The sequence below is a fragment of the Erpetoichthys calabaricus genome, chromosome 12, assembly GCF_900747795.2.
Source record: "Erpetoichthys calabaricus chromosome 12, fErpCal1.3, whole genome shotgun sequence".
Classification (NCBI taxonomy): domain Eukaryota; kingdom Metazoa; phylum Chordata; class Cladistia; order Polypteriformes; family Polypteridae; genus Erpetoichthys; species Erpetoichthys calabaricus.
Genome location: NC_041405.2, coordinates 51,921,362 through 51,945,358, shown reverse-complemented (window position 1 = coordinate 51,945,358; position 23,997 = coordinate 51,921,362). Strand labels below are relative to the sequence as shown.

At 42.4% G+C, this 23,997-nt stretch overlaps 1 protein-coding gene across 1 annotated transcript in view; it reads left to right on the top strand.

Annotated features, from left to right (window-relative positions):
• Positions 1–4,418: 4,418 nt before the first annotated feature.
• The window catches only part of efnb1 (ephrin-B1), a 55,955-nt gene continuing 36,376 nt past the window's right edge, over positions 4,419–23,997 (top strand). Inside the window, exon 1 of the mRNA XM_028815512.2 lies at positions 4,419–5,488. Coding sequence (XP_028671345.1) covers positions 5,355–5,488 — 134 coding nt within the window. The 5' untranslated portion in view covers positions 4,419–5,354. The remainder of the gene's footprint in view (positions 5,489–23,997) is intronic.

The window sequence follows — 23,997 nt, the reverse complement described above, 5'->3', positions numbered from 1 at the left end:
GGCTTAAATGTGCTCTCTGAAATGGCCTGCTAGCCGTCTCCCCTTTTCACATTACAGTATGTGGCTGAATATTTCCTACAAGAAGTGTGGTAAGTAAGATTTTTAGACTGGCAAGAGGCCTAATGTTTAATATTGAATTTACCAGAGGGACCAGATACAAGGGTATTGCTGGTAACATATTTGCAAGTGGCACACACACACACACACACAAATATATATATATATATATATATATATATTATATATATATATGAGGGATGTTCAAAACATTTTCACACTTTTATTTAACTCTGTTTATTAAGAATTTACAAAAACAAATGACATCACTTTTCTACATAGTCACCTTCATTTGCAATGCAATTTTCCCAGAGTCATACCACATTTTTAATGCCCAATTACCACTCCTCCCGCCTTTACCTTTTCCAACGAAAATATATATATACATATACAGTATATATGTATAAAGTCTTCACACTTTGAGGATATTATGTATTGTGTCTTTCGCTGTATGTAACAAAATAAGGCAAAAAATACACATTAATTGGTGACATAAATAACTTTGTGTGTGTGTTTATGCCTGCGCCACACAGCAAAATGATAATTCTGTTCTTGGTTGGTTCCTGCCTTGTACCTATGCTACCAGGATAGGCTCTGGCTTCCAATAAACCTGAATTTGAATAAGCTGGTAAAGAAGATGGATAGATGGAGTTCATTTGTTAATCAGAGTTATTTATAGGAATAATTCACATATTATAAAAGAGCATACATGAATTTGGCTAACCAGGAGGCCGTACGTAATGGGATTTAAGTGAATGTCTGTACAGTGTATATGTTAAACTGAGCTTCTTTTGATGTATATTTCAATTTCTTTAGACATTTTTAATATAATAATTTCATTATTATGCTAAAGCTAATGTAATTGTTATTACATATGTTTGTATAATAAAGCTTTGGCAGTGCTGCTTATAGTTCTGTCAAGTCAATGGAAATTTTTAAATTGAATTGAGACATAAAAGGACGCTCTCAGGATTGACTACAAATATAACATATAAAACCAGCAGAGGGAGCCATTGATCAACAGATCAACCCATGAAGAATGGGAAGAGCGCGCGAAGGGATTTGTGCAAGAGGGTGCATAAAAGAAATGAAAGAAAGAAAAGTGTGACGTGCCCGTGGAGTGTGTGTTCGGTGCAGACAGAAATGTGCATATTCTGCACTCTGCGTGGGGGCGGGGCGGGGTGCTAAAGGGGATTTCGGTGCTCTGTCTCTCTCACTTTCCCTCTCTCTCTCTCCACGGAGCGCTCAAGTTTTCTTGTCTTCACAGCTCCTTGGAAAGTTTCCGATCGTTACTGTAACTCGCAAGGTCTTTATTCAGCAGGGGAAAAGAGGGGGCTTTAGCAAATAGCCAAGACCCATCAGACCCCTACACCGTGAGACAATAGTGAAATGGTGTAGGCAGTGGGGTACTATAAACATAAACCCTGTTGTCACATTATCTTGAACAGAATTTGTGATATAAAGACGTTTCCCCTCATCCTGCCTTCTCTCTTGTTGGTAGTGTGTTGCGTTCTTGTTTTCGATTAATAGTGTACTTTTTGATTGATTGATTCGTTCTTCTTCTGGTTGCTGTTTACTCAGTTTCTTTTAATGCAATCTGTAGCGACTGATCGTTTCTGTGCTTCATTATTTGTTCCACCGTTCGATGCACCGTTAATTTTTCTTTAGTTTCCTTTATCTGAAATTTACTGTTATATTTCGTTTAGCTGGCTGACTTAAATTTATGCATTGGCACGACATGTTCACACATATGTTGCCAAAGCATTTGTACACTTCGAACATTGGCAATACACGCTGTGATACCACGCGCCGCAATTGCTACAATCAGCGATTCTTTCTTTCTTTCTTTCTTTCTTTCTTTCTTTCTTTCTTTCTTTCTTTCTTTCTTTCTTTCTTTCTTTCTTTCTTTCTAGGTTCAGTGTCTTTTCAAAAATTAAACAATACATAAAAGTAAAATATAAGAAACGATCCATGCTCTGTTTTCTTACCATATTTCAATGTTTTAAATTGGCCGTTTATGATTAATAAAGATTATATTAAAACTTTCTTTCTTTCTTTCTTTCTTTCTTTCTTTCTTTCTTTCTTTCTTTCTTTCTTTCAAGTGCGTACAGCGAACACTTCGTTTCCCGTTTCCTTTATGATTTTCATCTTTTGATCTGAATTTTGAATGATTCGTGCTCATATTCATAAAGATTGTTGCCATAACTTATTGATGGTTTTCAAGAAGCAAGCGTGTTTTTAATAAATGTATGATTGATTTACAAAATGGTTCTTTACATCACTGGCGCGTCCATTTATGATTTTTTTTTGTTAACATTCCATTCTTTCAGTACAGAATGCTTTTCCAGTTTTTGTTTTTTTCCTCTTATCGGCGATTTAACATTTATTTGCTCTCTTAGCTTATGATAACTTTTCTTTTTTGCATGGTCACAAGTTACGTATTTTATTTTCAATTTCGGCTGCATTTAACAGTTTTTTTAAAAATTATATTTTAACGTACACGCCTTTTTAAAGAAGTTTTCCCCGGTTCTGTGATTTATGTTTCATTGTGTTTTCCTTTCGCTATATCACATTTCCTGTCATCCGTTATTTATTTCTTCAACATGTACGGTAACGGATTTTAGTTTGTATCATTTGTTTAATTTCTCCAAACGGCAACATTTGTTTACCTTTAAACCTCCTGAAAGATCGTTCTGTAGATTCCCTGCGGCATAACGCAGCCCTATATTTTCGAAAACGCACCTTGTCGTGAAGTGAAATGCTTGTTTGCAAATCATTATTTGTGGATCATTATACCGTACTTGTAAAACTCGCTTCTTATCCAGTCTGAGGGTCTAAGGGAGCTTCCAGTGCGCAACACTCATACGTGAGTGTGCTCACCGGCTCTCATTTCTGCTTATCTTTTATAACATTTTGGAAAAGAGCAAGCTGTTAGCATAAAAACATATACTAAATATTAACTACTGTTTGACATGTTACATGGTCGCGGTCTCCGGAGAAATCCAAATAACTTAGAAAGTGAACTTCATTAATTCGGAAAGAACACTGCAATTAAAACAGCGGTCTAGTTATATTAATTTACAGATGTAATCTAACAAATTTAAAAATAACAGTAAAAAATTCAAAAGTCTTAGGAATGCACGCATATAATAACTGCCATTTACTGCAGAAAGGGATTTTACTGTATTATTATTTGAGTGGTAATACTATTGACTTTGTAATGCGACGACAAAATAAAAAGTGATGTTTTAACTTGCATATATATACGCGCGCACACAAGTTGGATTCAATATATTTAAACGCATATTTCAAAAATCACCAGTGTCAAACAAGCTCGTCTAGTGTCACAGCAACCCATAAAAGTGTGTTAACTACAAATAGTGCTTCCATATATATGTGTGTATAAAGTGTGTACGTGTGAATATATATACTTTATGTATTATGTGTTAATTTAGCACTGGTAATTTTGCGGTTCACACATATACACATGCCTAAATAAAAGTAGCATTTAACTCTTTAAAAATAACATTTCACTCTTCGGCGCGTAAAACTTTTCAGACAGTTAAACAAAACCAAAGAGTGTGAAATTCTGTTAACGAACACAGCAATGCACTCTAACGTATAACAAACTTAGCAACATTATTTGCGACCTTTAGGAAGTCGGCCAGCAGAGTCACTTGAAGGTGCCTCGATGTATTTTGCACGTTTGCGTGTCTGATGATCCTTCTTGGACACCTGATGAAATAATGAAGTATGAACAACAGAAGCACCGAGCTTCTTAATTGCTTTTTCTGTGATTAATTAATTTTCGTCAGTATTATAATTTTTGGATCTCTTTATATGTGTTTTCTGTGCGTGTGAGAAACACAAATTCACGTGTCTATAAACAAATAGTAAGACTTTACCTTAGAATAGGCCTGGTGTATACATATCACCAAATGCTGACGGACACACACTTCCTAAACTCATGGATTTCGATATAAACATAAGCAGTAAAGAACATATAAAGAACATCCAAAAATAGATATCTTAAAGAAAGCACTGAACAACGTCACCGTGAGATTTATTTCGTGTTTTAATAAATTATGAGTTGTATTTCACTTAGTACTGCTTTGAACATCTATATGTATAAATGTGGCACTTTTTACCTTTTAACTTGTTGGTCTGATTGAATATCTAATGTATTTTTTTCATATTTTACTGACTGGTAACGATAAAGGAGCGTCATACGGAGAAGAACCTCACAGTACTAATGAACTGCCGCCGTAATGTTGGTTGGTAGGACCCGCCAGAGCAGGATTCTGATTGGCTAAGAGGACGAGGCTGTCCTCTAACCGCCTGCGCACGAGTTTACACTAATCGGCAGGCGACGCGCTGCGCAGTCTGAGAGATGCCAGCGAAAGATGAGTTATTAGGATTATATGGGTAACTAAGAAAGTGAAGAACGGGCTTTTGTTTTCCTAAACGTAACAAAAAACTATTACTCGGCAGCACCCATTTGTGAAAGTAACAGAAGACGACAACATCCAGTGCGTATGAATTGGGTTAGAATTAAGAGCGCTCCCTACAACCACCTGGAAGCGAAAGAATTTGTCCAACCGGCATGGTAAATCTGTCTCAGCTGCGCAAAAGAAACTTCACCCATGAGTTGTGATGCTCACGACACGGCACATGAGACGGGTATTGGATCATAGCCTCAGTCGAGGAGTTTTACTACAAGGAGTTGCACGAGGAATATCTGCTGCGAAAGCCCGGCGGCCAAGCAGGGTTAAGCGGCTCGCAGCTCGTTCAGGGGCAGCGCCTTACCGATGCACTGTGAGGGGTCAAGAGGGAGTTTTCTTGCAACTTTGTCTGCACTTCTCAAGGCCAACAAAGGGGATGGGTATCCGGCCGTCACTTTCAAGGAACTACTGTTCATAGCAAAGAAGGAAAAAAGTAAGCCAAACACAGCGCGGAAGGGAATCGCGAAGCCGGCCTCGTGATTTTTTGGGCTGCGCTCCAGAGTGTCCAGTCCCACCTGGAGCGTCCAGCCCCACCGCGCCCATAAGGGAGCTATAATATTGACCCCCGTGTTATCTTTTCCAACGTAAACAACGTCTCGGAGTCGAATTACCCGGGAGGAGCAGGCGACTATTGGCATTTTACCTGTACCTGTCGGACACAGGAGCAGCGCTGAACCCCGACTCACTGGGAGAACTCCTGGAGAATCGCGCGGGCCAGTGGACCTGCGGATTTACACGGGCTTCTGGTTTGGCTTTTTTATTGCACGTTTGTGGTTGTCTGTCGCCCACTGAGGAATGAAGGCGCCGAGAATGGCAGATGCGCGGTGTCTTTGGAAGTATTACCTGGGGATCTTGATCGCTGTTTGTCGGGCTACCTTGCCTTTGGCCAAAATCCTGGATCCGGTGTCGTGGAATTCTCACAACCCCAAGTAAGTAAGAGCGTGTACATGAGGGGAGCAGTGGGCAACAAATGTTCCCAACGGCTGGGTGTAAGGGCGAAGGCGGGTGTGTTGCAGCCATGCTCTATTATATGTACACATCGAAACAATGTCAGTAATACTGAGGTTTAAATCCACGGTGCATGTTGATCTATCGGCATCTTGCAGTAGACATCTTTTGCACTCCCTTGAGCTCATACAGGGTGTTGATTGGCAGCTTCTGAAATTTGTGAATCGAGAGAAAGGGGGTCTCGGCAACAGCTATTGTGCGTACGTAATCCAGGCTGAAGACTGCAAGTTATAGTCTTCGTTGATGAGCAAGCGCTTAGGGATGCAGCATCAATGTGTACTTAGTTCACGATGTGTGCGCAGAACTCAACTGCCATCGTGAAATGTGCACAGACGGAGCTTGTGCCTAAAGCTGGTCCAGCCACTTGTCCGTGCCCCGCGACCACTCAGAATCGGTTAAGCGTTAAATGCCCGGAGTAGTCCTTCCGCAAGTGTAGCTGTGATAGTGGCATAATAGTGACAGACTGGTGGACAATTATCATCGGCGTTAGTGTGCAATCAGCCTCGGTACGTCCTGACTGAGTGTGACGTAATGTTGAATTGTCCAGGCCTTACGGTTATTGAAAGACGCACTTTGTTCAATATGCCTCCAGTATGAGTATACCATAGACTGAGGTCGACCTAGCAGTTTCCATGGGTTTCTTGAAATTATTTAAATATTTTTTTTATAATGTGAGTGTTTAACACTCGTGTTAAACAAATTATTTAATACTGGCAGAGGAAACAGAAAAATGATCAAAGACAGCAGTACATGTTACAAGGAGACCGCAGACATTCGTGCGATATTGTGCATTACAGTTTCCGAGTCCATAATGCGTTAACTTTAAAACAAACCATTTTCATTTGTCTCCACTTCATAATCCAAGTTAATTTCCAAAGCCGGTCTATGGACAGGATTGCTTTTCTGCAAATTTTTCCCCCATTTCTTTTTATTTTCTGATTGTTTAACTCAGATCATTCTCGATGTTCACCAAAAGTGAACGTTACGTTCGTGCTGTTCATAACCCGATACTCGCATCTGCCCTTCATGTTTTAATACACCTTACAGCATGTATGTTATTTTATTTAAGTTTGCTTCTTACACTCGCGCAAATATTAGAGTAAAACAGTAAATGATAAAGATCGTGCTCTTTAGTTCGATTGTAATGTAAATGGTTTCAGATTTATGTTTACAAATTAGTATGCCATCAAAACGACTCCAAACGCTGCTAATGTTCGGCTAACCGCAAAAGGCCGTGATTCGTCAGCCCGTGGTAATAAAGATTTTAGGTGTACCAGAAATACAAATATACATCCATTTATGTTGCTGTTATTTGTGCATTTTCTGAGAGGGGAATATTAATTCATTGTATATTAACGTTAAGCTGCTGTTTTATACGCAGCCAAGGACAGGTTTTTTATGTACTTCTGTATTTGCATACCTTTGCAAAAAGTGCAGATTTTTGTTGTTTGTTTTTCTCAATTTACATAACTTTACGATCACAAATTCATTTTCCAAGAGGTGTAATTCAACTTTTCGTTCTCACTGGAGCCGATCACGGCAGCACAGGGCACAAGTGAGAAACCAACGCAGGGCAGCGCACCAGAGGGCACTTTCGGCAGGTAGCCGTGGCTTCAAAGTTTGAGTAACAAATTAACTTAGCATGCCGATCTTTGGGATGAAGGAGAAACCGTCCTAAAATTACGAGATTTATAGTCCGTGTATAAGTAAATTATATATTTATGTAAATTTGTTTCTGTATTCATTTATGTATGTAGATAAAGTTTAAGTATAAACCTAATACAGTAGTATTGTACCCTACCTCATTTATAGTTGAGGAGTTATTTATGCATTCGTGATCTGTACACTGGCTCAGTTGACAATTACTTTTAAATAAATAAATAAAAGTAACCACACAGTTTCCGTTGCCCAGTTCAGAGAGGTTTCCTTTTTCCACCTATTGCACTAGTGTGACTGGCTGTAGCAACTGGATAGAAATACAGACGGATTAAATAATAAAGGTATAACTATATAGATTCAGTATGTGCACAGTGTATTTGTGTAAGGTGCATACTACATCAAGTACATTCCATACCTCTTGATGGACTGGCTCTAGCTCCGTGCCCATTATTGCTCTGTTGGTCTTTTGTATCTCACATGGCCCTAAACAGAAAAAAGCGGCTTCACCAAGTCCTTGGATAACTGGATTTGTGTGCATGATTGTGTGCAACATAAATAATACAGAAAATATTGAAACTGGTGTCATTTAGGATCTTCTGTAAGAAATTTTAAGTGCACACATTTAATCTATCATTATACTCTGTGTATATATGCTGTGTGAGTATATAAATTGTATGTACGTATTTTAGAAATACACATTTTTTTTCTTCTTTTATAGTAATTAATTTTTGCTCTCATTCTTGAAATAGGTATTGTCTGAATTTTACACATTACGAAGTACTGTTTGCTGGCCTACTCAGAAGGTAAAAACATTATACTGTATATACAGTAAATAAGGGTCAGTTTATATATACATACACCTTTTTTAAACACCTGAATATATGTTGAATTTATCATATCATACCAGAGTGTGTGACTTATTTATCTATTTATGTATTTATTTAAAGAGCTTCTGTTATAATTACCTCCTGGTGACAAAGTTCTATCAGTACTCAAATTTATCATGTTTGTTTATGCTTACTGTATATGTATGTATAGTACATAAAATGTGTGTGTCTGTGTGTATGCACATATATTTATAATATGATATATACATACACACACACACACAGAGGCAGGCTAAATTTGAGTATGATAAATTCAAAATGTATTCATATACCATTTGTATAAAGGTATGTGCATATATGAACTGACCTTTACTGTATATAAAGTACATTGTATAGTCCTTCTGAGAAGGCCAACTTACAGTATTGCGTGAATTGTAAAATTCAAACAGATAATTCCTATTTCAAAAATGACAGTGAACATTAAGTACAATAAAATAAACATTTTTAAAATACACATATACACACTTACATGTATACAGTATACACATACATTTATATAAATAAACACACATTTATGTCATTTATAATATGTATAAAAATATTATAACATAACATTCTCAAGCCCAGCTATTCTTGGAGGCCTGAACCATATATATAAATATATATAAAATGTATGTATGCGTACAGTATGTATGTGTGTGTGTGTGTATGCGCTTATGTACAATATTTATAATATATGCACACATGCTAAATTTGCGTATGGTAAATGCAACATGTATTCGATACTAAATGTATAAAGGTGGATGTGTATATAATCTGACCTTTGTTTACAGTATATACAGTATATTGTATATTACCTTCCGAGCAGGGCAACTGAGAGTACTATGTAAATTGTAAAATTTAAAGAGATAATTCCTATTTCAAGAATGACAGTGAATATTAATTACAATAAAAAAATAGAATAAACAATAAAATTACAATAGCGTAAAATAAGCAAAGTACATATTATTAAAATACTTGTGTGTAGACGCACACACACACACACACATATAATATGTATACATCTGAGTATGTTGTCACATAACATTATCAAATATCTAATGTGAGCATCATGGGGGCCTGAAGCCTGTTCCAGTAAATTGGGGTCAATGCAGGGCCTACACTTGGAAGGGGGGCACAGGGCATGGACTAATGTTACTTTATTATGAGTTAGTGTATAGAGGTGTGAGCGTCTGGCCCCATTTTTAAAGAGACCGTTCAGATGCCCCCACCCCATGTCAGTTTCTCCCATCTGAATAGGTGCAAGTTTCACTTCTTTCCAGCTTGGAGTTTCTTTTTCCATCCTCTTAGCCTCCTTGTCCCCAAGCCCTTAAGCAGCCATCACTTTGTGGTACCCTCTCTGGCCTTCTGTGTCTGACTACACACGTTTGCTTAGCCATGACCAACATTGTGCTTTCCCCATTTCGCCGTTGCTTTGGAGATGCAAGCTGGATCCCACATATCCTGTGTTTGTGGTGCCGTTTTGCCAAATCGAGAGGTCTTCAAGAACCCCAAAACACCCTTTGGGCGAGTAGCATCTTTTCCAGCTGTTCAGGTAGCCAGCATCCTGGTTTGTTGAATTGGGGGTGCCAGCGACTGGTCTCTTGTTAGGATCTCGGAGAGTGGCCTTTTGCCTGTAGACTTAAGGTCTGACAGGGCCATTTTTATGAGGTTTTATTTGGCTTCCTATGAGAGTGTATTTCCAGGCTGGTTGTAAAATTAATTTTCCTGTGGCAGGTCTAGCCTCTAATTTACTCGTTAGCTGGGTGCCCCGCTGTTGGGTTCAAAGTTTAAGGGCCTTTAGGTCTGCCTTGCCATTATTCTCTGCAGCCATGGGTCTGAAATTTTGATGCTTGTCAGATGTCGTCAGGCCGGTGATAAAGCTGCATTTTCAATAGACCCAATTATTTGGGTCGTTTACGGCCCTAATTGTGACAATCCTGCCTTCTCTCCAAGCGGAATGAGCAGGTATTATTTTAACCCTCGCTAGTTCTTTTCATATGGTGGTCATCTTCAAAGCCCCCTTTTTTGCATTTTATAGTGGTGTGTGGTGAGCTTGTGAAGAATTTCCACCTAGCCGGCCTTTAACCCCCAATCCCCACCAAAACCATTCCTCACCGCAGGGAAATGGCCGCATCAGGCCCTAGCTGCACGTTTCTCTCCATCTGGGTGCAGCTCACTTGGCTCCAAGGCCTCCATGATAAAACAGCCGAGAGAAGAACATGTAATGTTTCATTTCCAGGAAATTGCAGGGCGTTCTGGTTCTGTGTGAACGTACAATATGGCTTTGAGGGCGGATTTAGAAATGTCACTTGCGTGTCTGAGCTATTCAGAGCAAAGTATAAGATGCGTTTTTTAATCGCCAGGAAGTGGTGAGCACTACCCCTCTTTTTTTTTTATAATAAACTTTATAAATGCTTCGCTTGTGGTTTATGGTGCCCCTAGTGTGGGTACCCTCAAAGCAGAGGCCTCCTGACTGCTATGATGAAGGCAGATCGACAGCCTGTCATCCTAGTGAAAGTTCCAATCGGCTGTATACGTGGCGTGGCTCTCTGTTTCACAAAACGGACGCCATTGTTTTAGTGCTTCATTGGTGCTCTTCGTGCAGAATGGCTCGGGCAAAAGAGCAGCAGGCTGTGAGATTCAAACATTTGGCATTTATTATTGTTGTTGTTATTATTATTATTTTATTTTTTTTGCCTCAAAGTGACTGACTGGTGTCAAGTGTGTGCTGCAGTGCAACATGGTATGGTCACCAGCAGATCTGTTGCTGTTGTGGAGACCACTCTGCCCGCCCGTTTTATTTGTAATGTCTTTCATAGAGAGAACTGTTTTAAACTACTTTACAAGATGATCTAACCCGTTTACCCAGTATTGGGTGCAAGGTGAGAACCAACCTTAAGGTTGGGTTGCCATTATGGAGTACGCTCCCTCTCACAGAGCCAGCCGTTGTTTGAGATGTGAGAGGAAAACTGGAGCACCCTGAGAAAAATCCATGCAGACCTGGGGAAGACCTGCAGAGTCCATGCAGACAGCGAGTGGGTGTGGGATTCAAACCAGAGTTGTCAGCCAGCATGTGCTGCCCCAGATGTTGTTGTTCGATGTCTCAACACTATGTCTCAGGTCACACAGGTGGGATGTGAACTGGCACCCTGGTTGGTGCTGCACAGTCTTGCACCTTAGCCTCCAGGCTTGGGACTCGGCAGTGAACACGTCTGTTCAGACATTCACCTCAGTCCTCCTCGGCCCCGGCACAGGCCTGTGCTCGTTCTCGAGCTCTCACGATTTACAGTTGGGTCTGCAGGCCTTTACACAAACAATGAAGAGCTGCAGGGAAGACTGTGCTTGGATCTTCAGGGGGGGAAAAAAAACGAGGCTCTGTGCTGGCTGGTAATCGTTATTTATTTTACTCAGCATGGGAATGAAAAGAATGACAATTGGCATCTGTTAAAATTGTTATTTAGTTTTTTTGGGGGGGGGGGGGGCGGCGGCAAAGTGCAAAGCTAACAACAGACGACCTGAAAGCTGTTGTGCGCTCTTATTATTTTCATCTGTGCTTGTGGGAGGTGTGGTGGCACAGGGGTTGGCACTGAGTTTAAAACCTGACTGGTCAACACCTCGTTGGAGTTTGCTTGTTCTCGCCATATCTCTGTGCATGTTAGACTAATACACAAATCTAAATTGGTCACGGTGTCAATGTGCCAAGTTTTGAACTGGCATCCCCTCCAGGGTTGGTTCTTGCCTCGAGTCCCATGCTGCCCTTGCAATACTGAACTCAATAAGCGAGTTATTTAATGGAAAGCTTTGTAAAAAGTCTTCATTCTTTTTTGGGTGTTCCGTGTCGACAACCCAAAGGGGCTTTGTCTGCCTGCCGTCCATGTCGATTTATTGTGCAGCCCACCACACCCAATCTCTGGGTAAATTCAATTTGAGTAATTGAAAGCAAGAGCGCCCCCTCCAACCCTCTCCGATTTCAGGCTTTGCTTCCTTGTGCTGCTGGAGAGGAAGCAGTAGCTAAACTAAAAAGCCATCCGCTTCCATGTTTTGCAGCTAAGAACGAAAAGGCTAATTAAAGTTTTAGACAGTGGAGAGATGGATGGGTGTGTGTGCGTGTTTGTGTGAGTGTGAGTGAGTGTTAGTGTCTTTGTGCCTCTTCTTTGGTTTAGGATTCATGTAAGTGGTGTGTTTTTTTTTTTTTTGTTTTGTTAGAGTATGGTCCCCCGTCATAGGCAGTAGCAAGTTTGGGTCAGTTACAGTGTCCGAGCCCGGTCTGCTTTGTGGGCAGCACCGCTCCAGATAAGGTGTCAGCTATTTTTAAAAACCTGCCTCCAATCGTTCAGCTGCTCACAGATATTTATAACCTTCGGCTAGGAGTTGATCCTAAGTCTGCTCCCCCCATCACTGACCCCATCTCTTGTTTCACAATCGGGTGCTTTTAAGACCAGAGGGTCGGCTCCACCCTTGGGTGTCTGGCCTGTGGGTATGACTTGAGCGCCATTCTGAGATTTTGTTTTTCTATTCTTTTATGATCACTGTTGACCTCACTGGCCCTCTTACCATCTGTTGCGTTCCTGTCCGCCTTGAGTCCGGAATTTTCTTCCATTCCTGCTGGGACCTGCCAAGGCTGTGGTCAATGATGGCATGGTGATGGTTATGTCTGCAAGGGTGCATGCCAGTGTGACGGGTAAGCAGAAGCGGGCTTTTGTAATCAAACATCTCAGAAATAAATTGAGGGATGGTGTCAAAATGTGTGCCCCTCATGTTTCAGTGAATTTGTTGGTCTGGTCGGTTGCCCTGCTTTGGGTGAGCCTGAATAACTTTAGCATCCTGGGTTCAATTTTGGGAATGTGTGATGGTTGCATGTTTTCCCCACTCCCCAGCAGACTTTCTGCACACTTCACAGTAGGTTGGCTGGTGGTTCTAAACTGGCCCAATGTGAGCGTAGGTCTGCATGTGCCCAAATGTGGACAGGCATCTTTTCCAGAGTTGGTTATTTGAATTTCTCCTGCCTCCACCTGAGGTTGGGTAAAGCAAATGGATGTCTTCTTGCTCTTATTTATTTTTGCGTTTCCAGCATAATTATTCTGGCATAGTATAACAATATTATTTTTCAAAAGTGTTTAATGATAAATTAGAGGTGTTAGCCATTTTATTTATTAGAGAGTCTCGCTAAAAGCTGCCATGATGTGTTTCCAGATGTTGAGGATGATCAATTTGTCCATCATTCTATTCACTGAACCTACTTCCCCCAGTTTTAAGGGTGACCACGGTAGAAAAAGACATAAACTAACCCTGCGTGGGATGCCTGTCCATTGCAGGGCAAAGATGTGCACACAGCCACACTCCTTTATAATGGAGGGAGCTGCCAGTTAGCCTAACCTGCATGTCTTCCGACTGTGACAGGAAAACTGGCAGGACCTGGAGAATCACCCACCAAGACGAAAACTATCTTGAAGCTGTGAGGCAGGGAGTAAACTACTGAGCCACCATATCACCTTTAATAAATAAGAGTAAACCTGAGCCACAGTGCCACCTCTGTTAGATAAGAGTAAACCTCTGAGCCACCGTGCAACCTCTGTAAATTGTGAGTAAACCTCTGAGCCACTGTCTCCCCTCAAAAAAGTGGGAGTAACCAATTGTGCCATCTCTAAAAAGTAGGAGTAAACTACTGAGCCACCATGCCACCTCTGATAAAGAGGAGTAAAGCACTGAGCCACCGTGCCACTTCTAAAAAGTGGGAGTAAACCACTGAACAACTGTGCCACATTTAATAAATGGCAGTAAATCAGTGAGCCACCTTGCTACCCCTAATAATTTCAGTTCTGTTTGCCATATCTATACGGCACTTCCACTTACAAGCCCAATACTCTAATATATATATATATATATATATATATATATATATATATAAAAATATGTAATATATAATTTTGTTGCTGGTGTCTTGGAGATCCTGCCATTTTGTGCTCCCTGATAACTTGAGTTTAGGTGAAGTTTTACATGAAAGATGAAAAATTCTTTATATTTTGGAAATCCCATGCCCAGTGTTGGTTTAGTGAACCTAAAATCTGCCATTTGCAGTTGTCTCCTATAAGAAAAGCCCAGATGCGCTTTCAGGCCCAATATTCAACCCAATGTGGAGTTTTAATTTGATCAAACGTTTTCTACTGACTTCAATAATGAGAGTTGTTTTTTATGATGCCACTCACGTTTTTTTTTTTTTTACTCCTGTGCCGGCACTGCACCAGAACATCCCCAGCTTTAACCCATCTAAATGCCCCTGAAGTGGCATGTGCTGGAGCTGGCTGCATTGCAATGTCTGGAGCAGCCCAGTAGTGCAGTAAATGGAGCCACAAGATGGCCACCTCATGCCTGTTTCAATTCTGCCACTTTGGTGTTCCTTCCAGCCAGCTCCTCATGGCCATTAACTGAACATGTCGCTTCACTGTGCAGCCTGTTCGGCTTTCCAGCAGTGTACTTTTCTCCTTAGTTCAGACAAGTGTCATTACGTTTTACTCACCGTGGCCTTCATGTTTTTTGCAGAGATGGCTAAAATTACATGGGTTGTCTCAATCGACCATCTCATTGAGCAGTCTTTTGCACCTGTTCCTGTATCACGTAAATGTAAGAAATCCAAAAGAAAAGACGCCATTCGTTGATTTTATATAGTGCCTTTGAAGTGAAAAGAAAACTTTCCATGGAGCAGCAATCAATTAAAAGTAGCATACTTTGGGGCATTTCTAGCACTGCTAGCAGTGAAACACATGATGCCAGCTAAACGTCCCCAACATTTAACAGCCAGAACTGATTTCCAAAGTGGAGAGCCCGTGGGCACCTGAAGATCTGGCAGCCCAAGTCTATCAATGCCCTTGTTGTGTACACAAAGAATGCAGTGCACCTTTCTTTTTAGTTTTATGTTCTTTATTTGGTTACCTGACTTCTCGTGTACCACTACACTAGTAGTGATGGGCATCTGGTTTATCAAAGGAAACTTACGCTGGCTCTAGTTTTGGCAGATGGAAACTGGCTGAGCAGTGAGAGTCCCTTTTGGGTTGGTAACCCATTTATATGGCACCTATCATGCTGCTCGTTGGTGCACTCATATTCTCTATTGATTGTCCTAAATTGAAAGACTGCCTCTCTAGTCCATTGCTGCCCTTGCCATTCCTCCTCGCATCACCCTCATGTTAATTACTACCCACTGTATTAACAGGCCGCCCATTTAATCACTACCACCCTCTTCCCTTTACTTCTTTATAGCCCTGCTTGTTTCACCAATGTGTGCCACCCACGTTGTAATCCTCTCCACACTAAATTATTGATGCCGCTGTCATGACGGATGCCTTTTTCTCCCCAGTGGCCCATTTGCCCTGGCTACTTGACCAGATTTCTTCAGAGAGTACTGCCATTAATGCCTCCACTCTCTTCACTGTGTGCCATCTGTGCCAACAGTCCAGCCATTTCTTTCGCCTTTCTTCTCGTTGTTCCTACCAGATTGAGGATTTTGTTTGTTTCTTCCTCTTTTTTGTATTCTCTGCTCTGCCTCCGGTGGCTGCTCGTAGCACTGCACTGCAGGCTGCCGGGTTTAGTCAGGATCCAGTCGGGGAGCTGCTAAACTCGGATTTCTCTTTGGAGCCATTTGGCTAATAGCAGCTAAACCCAGGAGTTTATTGTAAAGCAGAAGAGTTTTTAATTATTATCTTGGGGGATTAAAATTGGAATTAATTTGCCCTGCAGGTGGAGCCAAAAACTGGAGGGAGGGACTATACGGAGACTGTGCTCTTCTTTGTTTTTGCCACCCAGTTTGCCCGCTGCCAGTCTGAGCGGAGACCCACAAGGGCTAGAAATGCTCCTTTAGTTTTTTTTGTGTGTGTGCGTGTGGGGTGCATTGCATTTGGTTGAACCATAAAAAAGGAGCTGTGTTGCTGGTCTTGTGTGGAGGGTGACCTCTGACATCCAGGCAGTGTGGAAAAATGGGGGAAGTACTGCCTAGTGTAAAAAAAAAAAAAAAAAATCTGTGTGCACCACCATGAGACACATCAAGAGGGATGAGCCTGACAGGCGTCCCAAAACCTCTTAGGGCCCACTTACCAGGCACACTGTGATGAAAAGACGGCACACTTCCTGCTGTGCCTCTCTCCAGTGAGTGTGCCATCCAAATCCTACCAAGAAAATTGAAGCGATGCCTCTTCTGTGAGAGCTTCCTCCTGTTGGTTGGCAGCTGCCGAAAGCTGCAAGTGCTGCAGCCTGGCAGTAGGCTTATCTCCTCGTTGTCATGGGTGCTTTAAATGGAGTCCTTCCTCAGGGTCTCTTTTTTGAACTCTGGTCGCCATTGGCTTCTAATGCTCCTCTTAACGGCCACAGTTGTTTGGTGCTGTGAAGTGTTCACTCCAAGCAGGCCTATAAGCTGGTACGTCATTGCGGTCCGAGATCTGGCTCCCAGGGTGGCGTACTGTGGCATGATCAGACCTGGTGCGAGGGTGCTGTCATTTGTGGCGGGCAACTGCCCAGGCCCTCACCGTTACGGGTCACCGTTTGAGATGAACAATAGGTTATTAGGTTAATTAAATAATATTTGTTGTGTTTGTTATAATTATTTGAACTTATTTCAGTTTGTTTGTCCCGTGCCTCCTGATTCACCGGTATAAGAACCCCCCACATGTGATCCACCATTCAGTTCACCTTAATGTCTAGCTGTACAAGAGATTTGAGCTTTTTGGTTCTGTAGACCCCAAAAATATTTTTAGGCCTTTTTTAGAGCATATTTTGTGCAGAAATTACACCCTTTAAAAGAGCTAACCAGTAGGGGTCTTCAAAAAAATTTACTTAAAGTTGTGCTTGTCACGTCAACTGTGGCTAATGGGATATGAGGGGTTTCTCCTTATCACAGCACTTTGAGAGAACTGGGGATCGTTGATATAGGCGTGTGGAGTGTCGTTTTGTTCTGTTTCGAGGTTGATGATCATGAAAATGTTAATATTTTTGAGTCTTTACCGGTGGTCCCAACCCTCAAAGAGCTTACAAGAGGTTACAAATGACAAATTTCAAACATTGGCATGTAGAGTATTGTTTTAGACTATTTCAAGGTCAGTGATAATGGATATGGTGCTATTTTTGAGTTGTAATCCTTTACTAAGAATCTAACCCTCTATGGCCCTCTATCAGATGGAGAAAAATGATAAATTCCTTTTGCAATCAAGAATATTTAGACTTTTAACATTTAAACTGAAACACACATTTTAATATTTCCAAATATTTGACAAAACTGTATTATGTAATATGTACTTATTAAGGGTAGCATATAAGTAATATGTACTTGTAACTCATGAAGTAAATTGTTACATTTCTTATGCATGCCCCAAATTAGAGCAGCTTAAAATATTAAATATGATTTGCAATGATGTAGCCTTCTCCATAAACCGTAACCAAAAATAGTGAAAGTTTATACGTATTTATATAGCTTAAGCCCCACTATGTGACTACGTCGCCTAGTGTTTAGATTTTCAAAATGTCCAACTCTGGTAGCAGACATGGCAGGTTTCTGAAGTGATGGCTGATGACTTGACAAGGCAGTGTATGAACTGATGCTTTATCTCATGGAGACTCTCATGACATTGGCTTCCTCGACCTGTTCTCTCAACTCATGGGGCTGTGAGGGATGATCCTGCAAGGAGCTAACAATGCACTTTAAAGCCCTTCTGTCAATTACAGGGATGTTTCTAAACACAGAAGACAGAGGATTCAAGAGAACAGGGCTTTTCTAAATCAAAATTAATAAGAATGATCTATGGACACCTGTGTCTTAGAGTCTTTGTGGACCCTCTATAATGTCTGTTGAGGAGGGTGTTGTTGCAGTCCTTGACTATGGTGATTTAATTTGGAGTTTGCTGCTAGGAAAGCCAGAAAGGTTAGACTGTAGCCCATACAACTGGTGACTTTATTATTTATCAGAACCAATAAATGGGGAGGCACGATGGCAGAGAGGTGGTGCTGCTGCCGAGTAGTAAGGGGACCAGGGTTTGCATTGCAGGTCCTCCCTGCATGGAGTTTGCATGTTCTCCCTGTGTCTGTGTGGGTTTACTCTCAGTGCTGCGGAATCTTTCTACTGTCCAAAGACATGCAGGTGAGGTGACTGTGTTTGTGTGTGTGTGTTTACCCTGCAAATGGACTGCCGCACCACCCAAGGTTTGTTCCTGCCTTGTGCCCTGTGCTGGCTGACATAGGCGTCAGCCCTCCTACGACCCTGATCTGGATAGAGCAGGTTAGAAAATGACATGACACGATTAATAAATGACTAGCGTGAACACATTCAGTTTGAATGTGCTGTTGGCCTGTAGACCAATGGGTTGTCTTGTCTTCACATTAACAGCTGCACCCTACATAGGTTACTCGCCCCAGGTCCCTCCCACCCCTAGAGATGACCCTGCCTGGTGACCAGCTCAGACTGGCATAATTGTGTTGTGGCGAGGTAAGCAGAGGTTTCCGTGAGTCTTGGTAGTACACTGTAGCCTGCTGTCTCGGCTCATGGTGACCGGGTTTGTAAGCTGGCTCTCTTGGTTCCCACCGTCCTCTTCCAACTTGATGTTTTTTGCAGTGCTGGCACCTCTTACAACCTCGTAACTGCCACGCCACTTCTCCAGAGCATTGATCCTCATTTTAAACTGAGTGACTGCATATGCCAATGGCTCCAGACACTGGAATCTGGTGCCCTCCAGGGCCCTTTTTGCTTGTTTTACCAGCCTATTGTTCTATTTCTCCAACAATGCAATACAAAGAAGTGTAAAAACAGTCGGAGATTACAGGCTTTGGACACAAAAGGGCTCGTCTTAAGAAAGCCGTGAGCACCCAGGTTCGAGTTTCAGGAAGCAATTCGCATTTTGGTTCTGCTCGGTCTGTCTTGAGTTTCATTTCTTTTTTAGTTGGGATGACGTACCTCCATGATGTATTCTCCCCACAGGGGGGCTGAGGCTTTGACCCCAGTCTGTCATTTGCACTGCAGGCCACTGCTGTGAGATCTGCAATATGTTTGCGAGTCTCTGTGAGTCATGGGGGGGTTGGTGGTAGTGGTGTGTCACTTGAGTTAGTATACATAAGGGTTTTCATTTGTCCACAGACCCAAATGGCAGACTGCAGTGTCTGAATTGAGTCACACAGACTATAAGCAGGACTTGTATGTACTGGTGGCATTTGGTAATCTAGGCTCAAAAAAACAACCAATTAAAAGCTTGCATTTCCAACGGGCACCGCTGTCTTGGCACATTGATGGAGATCCATCTCTACCTACAGGACCATTGGCACCTTGTCTTAAGTAACAGCTCTGAAGATGCAAAGCTAATGCTTCTGCCATTTCTGTTTCTTGCCTTATGAATGTTCCTCGCCCTCACTGATGGGCACAGCTTTATAGCGTGAGCTGGAAACAGAGTTGTGTTTCTACTTCTTTGTATTTTTTAATCGTGACCATCCAGAACGTAGCCCCTGATTGTTGCCCCTTCCCAGCTTTCAGGAATGTGTGGGAACCAGCCGGCCCAGAGAGCTCTCTCTATTTAACTTTGACTTCTTGTTGGGCTTCTAAAGCCACCAGTAAAAGGCAGTGTGCCTCTTTAAAGCTCAAGAGCCCCCTGCTGCTGGGGGTCAGGCGAAGGCCAGTGGAATGGAGAGTGGCTAATGGGCAGAAGAGCTAGACACTATATAAGTGACTTCCAGAGAAGGATTAAATGGAAGAGATGTAGAATGACACCCCTAAAGCGGATGTAGGCTGACCAAGTGACTTGGGCTTAGACTTACCGCATGTCACCTTCCCAAGCCTGGTCATGTAATTTTGTAAAGTCTTCAGTAAAGTATCCTAAAACAGCAGGTCATATTCACTTGGGCCTAATCAGAGATTGGAATGCGCATGAGGCAGACCTCTTATAGTGCCTTTAATTCCAGTATTAATGAGAGTAGCTGACTTGAGTGGGCCGGACAGAGACGTCCTCTGGGAGAGCCGAGGCTAAAAGCAGCAGTCCGCCCCTTCTTCCCATTCCCAGTGGATGAAAGCAGAGGTCAGAGGGCGCGGATCATCATCAGTTGTCTCCTTTTTTTTTAGGGGCGGGTACTTCCATTAGCCTTTCGTTGTTGCGTCCCACCCTGGCGTTTACCAAATCAAACAGAGGGAGGAGTGACCTGCCAGGAGTGGTCACTCGGAAGTTTGATGAAGCGGCTATGCATGACTTATAGTGCCAGCTCACAAAGCTGTAGGCCTACAGCAGACACCTGCCTTCCTGGCGACTTTTTCTACTTATTCCGTCTTTCTTTTCTTAAGTAACAACTCTGAAGATTGAAAGTTAATGCTTCTGCCATTTGTGTTTCTCAACTTAAATGTCTAAGATTTTTGAGGAGCTTGGTCGAGTTGATGTAAAGGGAAGTAGACGAATGACAACATAAAACTAGGGTGTTTTGTCCATGCCAACATGAGCAGAAGCACTTGCAAGACAAGCGAGTTCAGCTTGGCACCCTATTTTTATAGACATTTCGAGGAGGCAGTTTGTACCAATGGTTAATAGTTGGCATGGACAGACTTGTGTAAGTTATCTAAGGAATCTGCCCATGTACCAATTACAAACCAGTCGAGACCTGAGAGAATTGCCCCATAAACAGATATATAGTGTTAGAGAGAGAGAATGATTCAGTGCCAGTTAGAAACCAGTATGAGAGTGAGCCTGGGTAAGGGCTGAAATGGCACAGTTAGAAAGCAGTTGACATCTGAAAAGTGGGGAATAGTGCCCCATCTGATGGTAGAAACTAATTAGGATTTTAGACCGAGAACAACCCTGATTCCACTTTCACACTGGTAATACAGTGACGCTAGTACTGATTAAAAGCTGGTATGCCAGCAGTGCCTAGTGATGTTGGATCGATACTAAAATTTTGGCTTCAGTACCGATACCAGTGTTTGCACCTCAGTACAGGTGCCAAAACGATACCAAAGCAAATAATGGAAAACTCCAACCATCCTACCACCTCCCAGCTGCTTTGTCAGACCACCCACCGCACTGCTTCACCACACTCCACTCACTCAGGGTCAAAAGCAACCCAACTACCACACTATCTCCACCATTGAGGGTGCTGATATACGCATATGATGACATCGGAGAGTCGACCTTGAGTTCCCCTTGGCATTTTGGCACACTGTTATTCAAGTAGTGCTTCAAAGTGGGGTGGGAGCATGAGGTACCTTTATGTAACCATTTACTTCTGGTACCAAAATTAGCATAGTGCTGGTGTAGTGCGGTTATAAATATTTGGTATTTAGGTGCTTTTTCAGTACTGGCATACTACACACCCCTAATGCAAAACCTCTGTGCCATCCTTGCCTACCTCGTCAAGAAAGTTCTGCTTAACAGCCCTGCAGTTGTGCAGTTCCATCTGACCTAATAAATCAATCCTTAACTCATATAGTGACTTCCACAGTGAGCTTCTCATAACTGTCCTGTAGGCTAGTGTTGCAGCCGCTCATACCCATGATCATGCCTCTGGTGCTTTGGTGTGGCACTAGTGCAGAATCAGCTGCGTATGATGTGCCGTCTTCAGGTCATTACTTAGTCCTTTGTGTTTAGATTCCATGAGGCTGGCGGCAAGGCTCCCTTTCTCTCGCCATCTTAATTCCTGTCTTCTGCAGGTCCGGTTGCCCGGGTGCTGGGAATGATGGGGGGGGTGGGGGGTTTGTGGTGAGACGGTGTTCCCTAGCAAATATGTACCATGGCGCAATAGCTCCCTTTCAGTGGGCGCCTGCCCAGTTTGAGCCTTGCCCCATCAATCACAAGGAAGAGAGAAGAATACGGGTATCCAGGATCAGCCAACAGGGCTGCACAAGACAAATATTGGGCCTGGCATTCCTCTGCTCGCTGGGAAATGTTCATAATGATCTCGTTTAAAGCTGTCATGGAGCTAATGGCTGGCGCAGATTGATTTGTGGGTCCCCTGCACGCAGACTCTGCAGGGCCTTCTCTGTTTGCTCAGTTTCTGTTCACCTCCTCCTTGGTGTGCCGTGCCTACGTGCTCTTGGCATTGCATGGGGAAGGTTCCCATAGATGTTTCTTTCTGTTTGGATTTGTGATGGCACGTGCCCCACTTTCCCTGTGGTTCTCCTTGGCTTGATTAATGATAACTCTCTTTGAGTGTATGCATCCCTGAATGGTACAGCCACCATATTTCACTGGTGCCATTCGGGCAGCTTTTCCTATGGTTGCCTTGAATGTGACAGACAGCTCTGCATTGTTGTATTTTTGGGGACATAGAAGGCTGGTAGGCAAAAGGCAACCATGTTTATGCAGCTTGCTGGCAAAGGTGGCCCAGACACATTTGAAGAGCGGTTGGCTAGACTTATTGCCCTCAGAGTGCCCTCAGTGCCCTGTTCATCACTCTGGGCACTCTGTGAAATGGCTCTGTAGTCTAGTGGTCAAGTCCAAGTCGTCATCACTGCTGAACCACGTCACCTGCAGAGCTCAACTTGACGTACCAAGTATTCCTCAGAAACGGTGAAGGTTCAGATTCTACATGGCTGTTTTATTATGCTAATTCTAAACAAAGGAAGGTTATTGGCCAGTTCTTAAATGGGTCTGTGAGGGTATGGTTGGCTGTGTTCATGATTGGAACCAGTGAAGTGCCTTTCTGGGGTTAGCTCTACAACAGTCTTGAATTTGATGCCCTCAGGAGCCTGAATTGAGTTAGATGGGTTTGAGAACGCCATGTCACATTATAAAAGAGCTGAGGATTGTCCAGGACATGAGCGAGGACCTGGGTTAAGAGCAGACAAGATCCATGTTAGAGTAGGTCTGCACTAGGGGTCATCTTTAAGTCCTTACCTCTGTAATCTGGATATGGATGTGATGAATCATGGGACAAAAGATCAATCCCCCTGGTGGATGGTGATGACATTGTGTTGTGTGGCACCAGAAAGGAGGAAGTTGGAACAATGAAGAAGAGCTTTGGAAAATAGAGGTATGAACATAAATAGGAAGAAAACAGCATGTATGAGGTTTCGTGATGATCAGAATTCAGAAGTTAGCCTGCAGAGTGAACCTTTGAAAAGAGTGGATCAATTTAAATATCTAGGATCAGTGGGAGCCCAAGATGGAGAAAATTAGACACAGAGGGAACCTACAGAGTGCAGTGTGGATGGAACAACTGGAAGAAGGTATCAGGAGTATTGTGTGTTAAAGGTAAGGTTTTTAAGACAGTCATAAGACTGGCAATGATGACATGGAAAGTAAAGGGAGCAAAGGAGAAGAAGTTAGGGGTGGCAGCAATGAGAATGATGAGATGGGTGTGTGGAGTTACAAGAAGGAACAATCAGTGGGGCAACAAAAGTGGACAAGATATCTAAGAAAGTACAAGAAATGAGGTTAAAGTGGACATTTGATGAGGAGACACCATGGATTTGTTGGAAAAAGAGTGATGGGAATTGATGTATATGGGAAGGGGAAAGCAAAGAAGGCCAAAGCAGAGTAGGATGGATAAATGAAAAGGAGAAGGTGCTGGACCGAGCTGTATGGAGAAGGTTGATCAAGCATATTAACCCCACAGACAAGGAGGAAATGGTGAAGAGGAAGTTGTTTCAATGCTGATGTATACAGTGAAAATATTACAGTGTTAACTCTGAAAAGGCACTATATATAAGCAGATTCATGTGTGAATTTCATTTACGCTATTGCTTGCTATTCTTGGCTTTTCATAAAGTGAAACGGTTCAGCTATCATGGGTGAGTAGGGGAGGCGTTAGACTGTCCACCACAGGGATGCTGGTTTGATACCCCAGCCCACTGACTGGCTGTGCGAGTCGCTTCACCTGGCAGAGTTCACCTAGTAGATTTATGGCATGAGCCCTGTGATTCACTGGTGAGTTATAAGCCACTTTGGCTGAAGTGT